Source organism: Orycteropus afer, unplaced genomic scaffold (genome assembly GCF_000298275.1).
Source record: "Orycteropus afer afer isolate SDZICR_OR568_19922 unplaced genomic scaffold, OryAfe1.0 scaffold00123, whole genome shotgun sequence".
In the NCBI taxonomy this organism is placed as follows: Eukaryota; Metazoa; Chordata; class Mammalia; order Tubulidentata; family Orycteropodidae; genus Orycteropus; species Orycteropus afer.
In genome coordinates, this window is record NW_006921710.1 from 6,533,741 (window position 1) to 6,543,598 (window position 9,858).

The window sequence follows — 9,858 nt, forward strand, 5'->3', positions numbered from 1 at the left end:
GCCGGTTCAAACCCACCAGCCACTCCTCGGTAGGAAGGTTGGGCAATCTACTTCCGTAGTGATACTGCCTTGGAAACCCAAGAAGGGGTCTGTATGAGTCGGGGCCGACAGGAGGGCACTGAGAATTGGTGCTGCCAGCAGGTGGCCGACCTGGGAAACCCGGGACTGCCGGGCACGCGGCACAGCAAGGGCATGGCAGTGCTGGGGCAGTGGTCTCGGCGCCTGGGTGTACCGGAGAGTTGGAGCTCGACCGGCGCTGCGCTGCCGACCTCGCCGTGGCTCCACTGGGGGATGCCCAGGCAGGCCTGCTCGGGCCGCGGCACCTTATGAACGCCAACTGGGCGCGGCGTGGCTCGAGCAGGTGAGTGAGGGCACCGGAGTTGGGCGGGCCACTGAGTGAGCTCAGGTGCCGGATGCAGGGTTCTGGGCTGCGGCAGCCTCTGCTGTTAACCCCCAAGTGCCGCATGCCTTGGGTACTTCTAGGGGTCTCAAGTTTTTTTATATGTGAAGTCGGGTAAATTCTGACCCCTCCTTATGGGAGCCAAAAGTGGGGAGAGGGGACTCTAGGCAGATGCTGAAGTCACAGGGCCCACTGTTTCCCTTTGCCTGGAGGAGCTGTGGTAGCATAGTGCCTAAGGCACTTGACTGCTAACCAGAAGGCCGGTGGTTCAAACCCACCAGCCACTCATCGGAAGGCAGATGGGGCAATCTACTATCCATAGTGATACTGCCTCGGAAACCCGAGAATGGGTTGCTATGAGTTGGATCTGACTCACAGGACATAGCAACATCAGAGCCGTTGGGGCTGACTGCTGAGGAGGTCTACCAGGTGTTCCCTCATTTCACAGATGAGGAGGTTTAGGCCCAGAGGGGCTTAGGGGAAGCAGGCCTCTGGCCCACAGTTGACTGAGGACAGCGCCAGGTGAGGCCTAGAACCAGACAGGGTGGGGCTAAAGTCCTAGGCCTGCCAGTTGGGCTGGGTGTAGGAGTACTGACCTCAGTCAAGGCCGGGGATTGTGGCAGAAAGTGGTGAAGAGGCACTGACCCCAGGGAGGCACTAATTGCCCTTCCCCTGTCTCTTGAAGGGGCCACAATGGAGTCCGTTCCTGCATTAGCTGTCTCAACTCCAGTGTAAGTCTGACCCCCTCTGTCCTGCACTGGGGCTCGTGGGTATGCATGGGTCCCCCAGTACTATGACTATGAGTTCACCTAAGCTTCCTCTGCCTTCCCCTCAGGCAATGCCGCGGCTGCGGGTGGGCATCGGGCGCCCCGCACACCCTGACGCAGTGCACGCTCACGTGCTAGGCTGCTTCTCCCCAGCTGAGCAGGAGCTGCTGCCTCTGCTGCTGGAACGCGCCACCGACTTGCTCCTGGACCACATCCGTGAGCGAAGCCAGGGGCAGCCCATGCTGGACGCCTGAAGCCGTGGACATGGCTGCCAGTCAGAGCCACCATGCCAACTATAGTATCCATGCTTTATACAGCTCTTTTCCTCTGGACTGCCCCAGGCAGCCTATGGAATAAAGAGGGAACTGTAGGCAGAATGGTCCATTTCTGGGGTAAAGGGTTAGTCTTCTCTCAGTTTCCTATTGGTGACAAACTTTAGGAAGACTGAACTGTCTGAGCCTTTTTGGAGAACCGAAGCCATGGACCTGTAAGATTAAAGATGGAAGTTTAGAAGCTGAGACCTCTTCAAGGTCTCCCACCCTTCCCGGGCCTGTGGAGGAGGGGATGACAAGGTCCAGCAGGCCCTCTCCCAGGGGATGCCTGAGGATGGCTTGGTGGTTGACTGAGGCTTTGCCACAGCTTTCCTCAGTCCATTTTAAGGACGGGGAAATGGAGGTTCAGAGCAGTCCAGCCACATCCCCAAGGTCACATAGCTGCAGTGTGTTAGAGCCCTGATTCACACCCAGGGCTGGCAGCCACTTGCTGCCCCTCGGGCCCCGGCCCCCTTACCTTAGGGCTGCAGTATGGCTGGAGGCTTCCCACACGGGTGGCATGTGAGAGCAGCCTGAGGTCCTGCGGGTTGGGTGGGATGTGTGCCCGGCGCGGTACCAGGCCCAGGTCCCCCGGCTGGTAGGGTCTGATTGCAGACAGCTGCTGCAGCACAGGGCCCATCTTAGGCAGTTGGGTACTGGGCAGGCTGTAAGGAGGAGGCCGGGGTCATCACCTCCATTTCACAGATGAAGAGGCTTAGACCCAGAGGGGCTTAGGGAGAGTAGGCCTCTGGCCCACAGTTGGCCGAGGACTGCCCCCGGACATGTCCCATGGTTACTTCCCTTTGCCCTGCTCCCCATGACTACCTTCTCCAAGGCCGCCTTCTCACCTGTCCTTGTGTGGGCCTTGGGGGTGGGCCTCCGACTGTTGGGACACAGCCGCCTCTGGGTTCAGGGATAGGGCTGAGCAGAGCATGGCTAGCAACTGCTGCAGCGTCTCTGTGCATCGCAGCTGGAAGACCACATCAGCGTCCCCATCCTCCTGTTCTTCTGAGTGCATCTGCCAGGAGGACCTGGGGTGAGCCTGTGGGGTCGGGCCCATGGTGACCCTGACCCCCACTCCCGGAAACCCCAACCCAGTGCCCATTTTCTCAGGGTGTTCTGTGGCTGTGGTGTGATGCCCATCCTTTGAATGGGAAGACTGAGGCCCTCGAGAACAACCCATCTATCTGGAAACGCTGAAAGGTTCGTCTAGAAACAGAAGAGGATGGACTTGACAGGCGTCTCTCAGAGGAAGAGGGAGCCTCTCTGACCCTGGCCCAGCATCCTGCCAGAGCTCCCAAGTTACTCTCTCAGCACCTTCTGCCCCTCAACAGCCTCTTTCTGTCACCACTTCCTGCTCACCTGCAGGATGTTCTGGAGGAAGGTGGTCGCCTGGGTCAGGGTCACCTGCAGGCGGGTCCGAACCTTCTGGGCTTTGGTTCGCTCCTTCTCCAGCTGCTGCGCCTTGGCCTGCTGCTGCTCCAGCTTCCTGTTCAGCTGCTCCATCTGGCTGCTGAGTCCAGGATGGGCTAATTAGCAACCTTCCACCTCCTCCAGCCCTTTCATTTCTCTGCAGCCCACAGGGGTGGGCATCCAGCCCCAGGCCTCAGCTTGTGAGACAGACAAGGCCCCTCTCAAGAGGGAAAGTCACTGACCATGTCATGTGGCAAACAAGGGACTGAGCTCAAGCTCGCTGGCCCACCTCCCTCTGCGGGCCCCACCTCAGAGCCTGCTGGTCTTTCTGCAGCTGCTGGACCTTCTGCTCCAGGTGGCCCGGTAGCTGGCGCAGCTGTTCCGCCTCTGCTGTGCTCTGCCGCTGCTGCTCGCACTTCTCAGTCAGCTTGAGGATGATCTAATGGAGCAGCGGGTGCCTTCAGCCAAGCCCTGATTCCCAAGCTCCTTGTGCAGAGGCCAGCTGCCAAAGGGGCAAGGAGGCTGCATCTTCCTACCTCTAACTCCACAAGAGGAAGACAGAATCACCATCAGCAGCCCAAGGCCTATTCCTGTGAGGCCGTACCTGCTGCCTCCCTCCAGCCCTTTCACCAATCCTTACACCAACTGTTCCTCCCGCAGAACCCACCACCTCTCTGCTGGGTTTGATAATTCGCCGCAGTGGCCACACACGACTCACAGGTAACAGGGTTTATTAGGGAAGTACCAGGCTACAATTCAAGTTCAGGAACAACACTCAGTCTCTCTCAGCAGTACGTTTTTCTCAGCCAGCAGTCAGAGAGACTTCTTCTGCCTCCTGGAGGGCTCCTTTTGAGCCTGGCAGAGTGGCCAAACTAACCAATCATAACATCAGAATTCTAAGCACCTGAGAGAGAGAGAGCTAACTTCCCAGAACATTGCTTTGTGCCACACGCAACAGAAATACCCCAGGTGGATAACTGTAACAATCAGGAGCTCCTCAGCTGCTCACAGCAAATTCCACCTCAGAGTTTACAAAGACTTATGGCTAGAAAAGCCATACCAGGTAATTTACTACACTGGACCAGCCGAGGCCTCAGGAGAGGAATAACCAGTTGGAGGCTGAGCACCACCGCTAGGCAGAGCCATAAGCTTCCTAGGAGTGGGCTCCACTCCAAAAAGTTATGGGGGCTCTAAAGCAAATGAAGAAACACCTGAGCTGGGGCCAGCATCCTGCACCTCCCACAGGGAGGACCTTTCCCCATACTTCTGTCGCCCCCCCATCATTTTCCAAGCCCTGCCAGGCTGGTCCTTCCTACCAGTAGGGCGGTGCCCCTAGGTTCCCTCCTCTTTTTGTGCCCAACCCTGTGACAAGGGCCGGGCGGACGCACCTTCAGGTGGCTCTTGTTGTGCCTGGCCATGATCTTCTGGGTGTCCTCCAGCAGCTCCACCTCTTTGCACAGCTTGTCCTGGCTGCCCTGGAGCTGTTCATTCTCCTGCAGCAGCTGCACATCGTGCCGGGACAGCTTGGCCAGCTGCAGGGACATGCTGTGGTTCTCCTGGATGGCCCACTTGGTGGTTTTCCACATCTGGTTATTGGCCACCTTGCGGAACTCGCTGGCCACCAGGTTCACACGCTGGATGATCTCCTTCTTTAATCTGGTCATGACAAGCAGCAATGAGGGGCTGCTGGGCAGGGTAGGCACAGCGCCCCCCCCCACCTCCTGTGCCAGCCCCAGAGCACTCAGCAGGCAGGGCCACTGGAGGGGGCAGGGTCATGGGCAGTCATTTTACTGTGGACCCTTTAGTACCTTTTGGATTTTGGACCACAGCAATGTATTATCCATTAAATATGACTGAAATCACACAAAGTGGCAAAACTAAGTCCAGGGGTTCTCCAATGCCAGTGGGAGGCTGGGAAGCATATTCACTTTTTCCCACTCCATAAGTCACCAGTCAGGATTCTGGGAAATGATCATCCATGTTGGGAAGCCAATGACGTAGTCTAACCTGCACCCCCTACCCCACCACCATTAGAGGCTGAGGTCTGGGATGTGCTTGGCTGCAGTGGTAAAGGCCCTGCAGGGTGCTGGCCCAGCACCTGGCCTGCCCACCTGTCCTTATCCAGTGCTGACTTCTTCTCCAGGTTGTACACATAGTCCTTGTAGTTGTTCTCTTGCTTCTGCAGCTGCTTCTCCAGTGTCATACACTTGTCCGTGAGCTCCTCTTTCTGCAGCCGCAAATCCTCCAGGGCTGCCAGCTTTCCCCCTGCCCACCACAGGGTACAAGGCCTGGTGATGCCCCTCAGGTCTCTGCCCTTTCATCTTCACTTCCTCCATGTCCTCCCGTCCTCCCTCCATGTCCCGATCCAGTGGGGCTGGAGCCCTGTCCTGACCCATACCTTTGTCCACCTTTACCTTGAATGCCCCGCCCCCTCCACAAATCTTACTCAGCCTCATTCAGGTCTGTCCCTTCCAAGAAGCCTCCCTCGACACTGCTCAGTCTCATGAAAGCACTGAAACACCTCTGGACCAGGCGCTCATGATGTCCTTTGAGCTTCACAATAACTCCTGCCAGCTGGTTGACTTTGGGCAAGACCCTTCACCTTTTTGAGGTGCTTCATCTACAAATACCATCTGGGGTGATGGTATTTCCTGCCTTGCAGGGTTGCTAGGACAATTAAGAAAGAGAATGTGCAAAGCAGCACATGAATGTTACTCAAGGAGTATCATCCCCATTTCCTAGATGAGAAAACTGAGGGTCAGAGAGAAGTACTTGCCCAAGTCCACAAAGTCAGTGGTAGGGCTTGGATTGGAGCCCAAAGAGCCAGAGCCCAAATTCCCTGTGCTGTGGTGTGTGCCCACCCACAGGCTGACCTGCCAGGCCCCCCTCACCAAGGATGATGTTCTCCATGGTGAGCTGGTCCTTGGTCTCCTGGAACTCGTAGCGCAGATGGGCTAGTTGTGCCTCAAAAGCATCCTTCTGCATCTCCTTGGCCAGCTGTAGGCTTTGGAGCTGCTCGTTGAGGTCGGTGATCTCATCTACCCGCTGGTTGAGTGTGCGTTTAAGGAAGGCCACGATCTCCTTCTTGCTGTTAGCCAGCTGCTCATATTCCTGGCGGGACAGCTTCTCCTGCACAGATAACTCATCCAACTTCCCCTCGTACCTGGGATGGGTGGGGCACAGGTCCTGGGGTCTGTGCTGAGGTGGTGGTCCCCCGGGTTGGGCTAGGCAAACCAGGCTTCCAGTACATCTGAGCCCACTCTCCTGGACACCCGCCCCCCGCACCCTCCAATGAAGCACTGGAAGCTCCTCCCCATTGGAACCCAGCCTCATCTCCCATCATGCTCTCTGAAATAGCCAACACTATGGAGCCCTCGCCCAGTGCTAGGTGCTGTGCTAAGCAATTTTCATTCATTACATCACTAGAATGTAAGCTCCTTGGGTACAGGGCCTTTGTATTTTATATTCACAGAAGTGTCCCTAACACCTATGATGATGCCTGGTACACTAATTGCACAGTATGTGTTTGTTGAGTCCTCACAACAACCCATTAGGGAGCAGGTACTATGATGCTTATGCTCTTTACAGACAAGGAAACTGAGGCTCAGAGAGATGAAGAGGCTGAGGCTAAAAGAACCCCTAGTTAGTCAGTGGCAAAACAAAATTTGAACCCAAGTCAGTGTGATCCCAAAGCCAAGACTCTTAACCACAATGCAGACTGCCACCATCAGCCCTCATTGTACCACTCTCTAACACTGTGATGCTTCCCCTTTCCAAGTCTTTGCACCTCTAGTCTCCTCTGCTGCAAACTTTTCTGACCCTTGTCCATTGGATGAACCTGGCTGGTGTTTCCACATTTGTGGCCCTCTCTGATGCCTTTCTCTAGAATGGCTCTGTCCCACTGGAACCTAATGTGTTTGTTTCCTTCACTTGGCAGACATGTACCTCCTCTACTTCTATTTTCAGGTGAGGGCTTGGCAAATAGTAAGCACTCAATAACTGTCTACCAAATGCATTTTCCCCAAATGTGTTCCAACTGGTGTCTCCATGCAAGGGAAGCTTGTAGTTTGGAATAGTGTCACATAATCAGTTTACTAGTTTTCAGTGCAATCATTGATAGGAGTTTCTTGCAAGATTTATAATTTATTCATGGCTACTGCTTGCAGGGCACTGTGGGAGTAGGGAGGTGAATGACCTACTTTGTGCAGTGCGGACATAGTCTGTTGCTCAGCTCATTTAGGAAGCAGCCTAGCCTGGGGGAGTCAGGGAGGCAATGCTCCCATCCTGGAGCCTCTACCTCCTGGGGGTGACTTCCTGTGCTGACCTCAGTCCTCCCCCCTGTGCAGTGGGGATGACATCAGGACTTGTAGTGGGAGTGACATGAGGATGCAGTGAGCGCCAGCACAGGGCCCACCTGGCTCACAAGAGGGTCAATGATACTAGCTACGATTATGTGAGAGATGTGGGAAAGAACTGCTGTCTCTTTGTCACCTTAGAGGTTTGGCATTACAGGTTTCCTCTCACTGGCAGGAAACTTTTAAAACAAGAAAACAAAATGATGGGCAAGTTAACCTATCTCTGAATGAAGAATCAGAGGGCTCCCCCAAATACTACCACCCGTCCAGGGGAGCTCTGGTGGTGTAGTACCTAAGATATTTGACTACTAACCAGAAGTCTGGCAGTTCAAACCCACCAGCCACTCCTTGGAAGGAAAGTTGTGCAATCTACTTCTGTAGTGATACCACCTCGGAAACCCAAGGAGGGGTTGTTAGGAGTCGGCTCTGACTCCACGGCCAGTGAGTGAGGAGAGAACATCACAAGTGGTAGAGAGGGGACCCACCCTCCTCATTTCCATTTAGAGAGAAATTGGGCTCAACAACTATGTCAGTCAATGGGGCAGGCAGCCACTGGAAGTGGGCCAGGAAATCAGAGTGGGGGCACTGTGGTCCAGGTTGTGGAAGGAGGGACATGGGTCCACTCTCCTGCCGATACATCTCACTGATTAAATTCTGCCCTTTCATGAAGTGCGTGATTCCCATGGGCAGAAGCAAGGCAGAAGGAGTGGGTGCTAGCCTGTGTGGGGGTGCTAGTTAGCATAGGATCCCAGGACTTGGGGAACTGAGATGGGATGAGAAATCTATTGTCCCTCAAAATATCAAATCCTCCCCATGTTACCTATGGGGAAACTGAGGTTGGGGGTAGGATGGAGCCTGGGCATCATATGGAAGGTGAACGGCAGAGCCCAAGTGAGAACACAGGCCTAAGGATTCCTGGCCAAAGTTGCTTAGTGGCCACCTCTGAGGGTGGACCAGCTTCCCTGCCCCGCCCACTCACCCATCCACCCACCCACCGGGCCAGCCTGTTCTCCAGGTCTTGGATCTGGACAAGGTAGAACTCCCGGGTCTCCAAGTTGAAAACTGTTTCCGTGTTGGGGTCCTTCTTGCCCCCTTTCTTCTTCTTGCTCTCCAGCTCCTTGCCCCCCTTGCTTGCTTGCTTTTTGGGAGCCATGGCTGGTAGAAACCAATGCTAGAGGGTGCCTTTGAAAGACCAGGTGGTTGCTAAGGAAGTTGCCTCTATACATAGCAACAAGCAGAGGGAGTGAGTCTAGCCTTAAAGGGACCCTACCCTCTTCCTAGCTGGGCTGTGCACTGGTAACCAGTCTCTACCTCCAAGGTAGACAGCAGTATGGAAGACTGAATGTCCCTTACCATGTCTGATACCCAGGATGCTAGGCTCTCAGGGTCACTCTTTTGGGTTCTGGGCTAGCCTCTTCTTACCCCAAGTAGAATAAGAGACATGGGGGACTATCAAGCCTTAGAAATTACCATCCATTTCCTTTGTGCAGATCAGAAGATGGAGGTCAGAGAGGTGTGGGGCCTTCCCCAAGCTACTAGAAGAAGCCAAACTGTCCATATATATAATAGAGTTAATAGGGGGAAATGTTATGATAATTTCTTATCCACTGCCACTTGAGGGAGTAAGGCACTGGACCCATGGGCTAGGGACCATGGTTGCTGGGGACATCTAGCTCAATTGGTATAACAAACTACAAAAAAACTTTCTATCCAACTTTGGTGAGTAGAGACTGAGGTCTTAAAAGCTTGCGAGTGGCCATGTAAAATGCAGCAATTGCTCTTTCCTTCTCCAGAGCAAAGAAGAATGAGGAAAATCAAAGATGCATGGAAACAATTAGTCCAAGGGACTAGTGGACGTTGCAAACCTCAACCTATATGACCCTGAGACCAGAAGAACTACATGGTGCCTGGTTACTACTGTCAACCACTTGGGAAGGGATTAGTATAAGAGATCCTGGATAGAGTAGGAGAAAAATGTGGAACAAAATTCAGAATCATAAAAAAGACCAGGATTACTGGTCTGATAGAGACCTGTGAAACCCCTGAGACTATAGCCCCTAGTCACCCTTCAGGCCTGGAATTGAATTCATTCCTGTGACTTCCAGGAAAACAATAGGCCTGTGAGGTGAATTATTTACATCAGGTAGGTACACTCCTTAGGACAATCAACCATGGGAGATCAGAAGGACAGTATTTGTACAGGGAGATAGTTCAGAGGGTAGGAATGCATAGGAAAAAAGGACACAGGGAGAGAGTGACTGCAGGGAGGAAGTGGGAAGAGAGCTATTACACTGTGAGGAATTGCAATGTCATGAGGCAAAGGGTGTATGAACTGCTGTATGGAAAATGGATTTGCTCCATAAACTTTCACCCAAATCCCAATTAAAAAAAATTAATAAATAACTTCTTATTCTTCTAAGGACAGAATCAGGAAAGTAAAAAAGACAATCTAGAAAATGAGAGAAAATAATTACAAATCATATGTATGATAAGGGATGTGTATCCAGAATTATAAAAAACACAACTCAATGACAAAATAAAAAATGATCCAATTAAGAAAATGGGCAAGGATCTGAATAGCCATTTCTCCAAAGAAGATATACAAATGGTCA

The 9,858-nt window shown here is 53.3% G+C and overlaps 1 protein-coding gene and 1 pseudogene across 1 annotated transcript; one reads left to right on the forward strand and one right to left on the reverse strand.

Moving 5' to 3' along the window:
• Nucleotides 1–1,524, forward strand: part of LOC103199964 — a 2,151-nt pseudogene extending 627 nt beyond the window's left edge.
• A 62-nt stretch (nt 1,525–1,586) lies between these two features.
• LOC103199965 (cilia- and flagella-associated protein 157-like) lies at nt 1,587–8,399 on the reverse strand. Its single transcript, XM_007944372.1, has 9 exons — nt 8,242–8,399; nt 5,783–6,054; nt 5,003–5,156; nt 4,280–4,547; nt 3,200–3,330; nt 2,841–2,991; nt 2,327–2,496; nt 1,957–2,143; nt 1,587–1,652 (listed from the first exon to the last, which is right to left on the reverse strand). The coding sequence occupies exons 1-9, from the start codon at nt 8,397–8,399 to the stop codon at nt 1,587–1,589; spliced, it is 1,557 nt and encodes a 518-aa protein (XP_007942563.1).
• Nucleotides 8,400–9,858: the final 1,459 nt, after the last annotated feature.

Coding starts and splice junctions, on each gene's coding strand:
- LOC103199965 (XM_007944372.1), bottom strand. CDS start 8,399: ATGGCTCCCAAAAAGCAAGCAAGCAAGGGGGGCAAGGAGCTGGAGAGC. Junction 5,157..5,782: donor CATGGAGAACATCATCCTTG/GTGAGGGGGGCC, acceptor TGTGGTGGGCAG/GGGGAAAGCTGGCAGCCCTG. Junction 1,653..1,956: donor AGCCATACTGCAGCCCTAAG/GTAAGGGGGCCG, acceptor TTAATCTTACAG/GTCCATGGCTTCGGTTCTCC.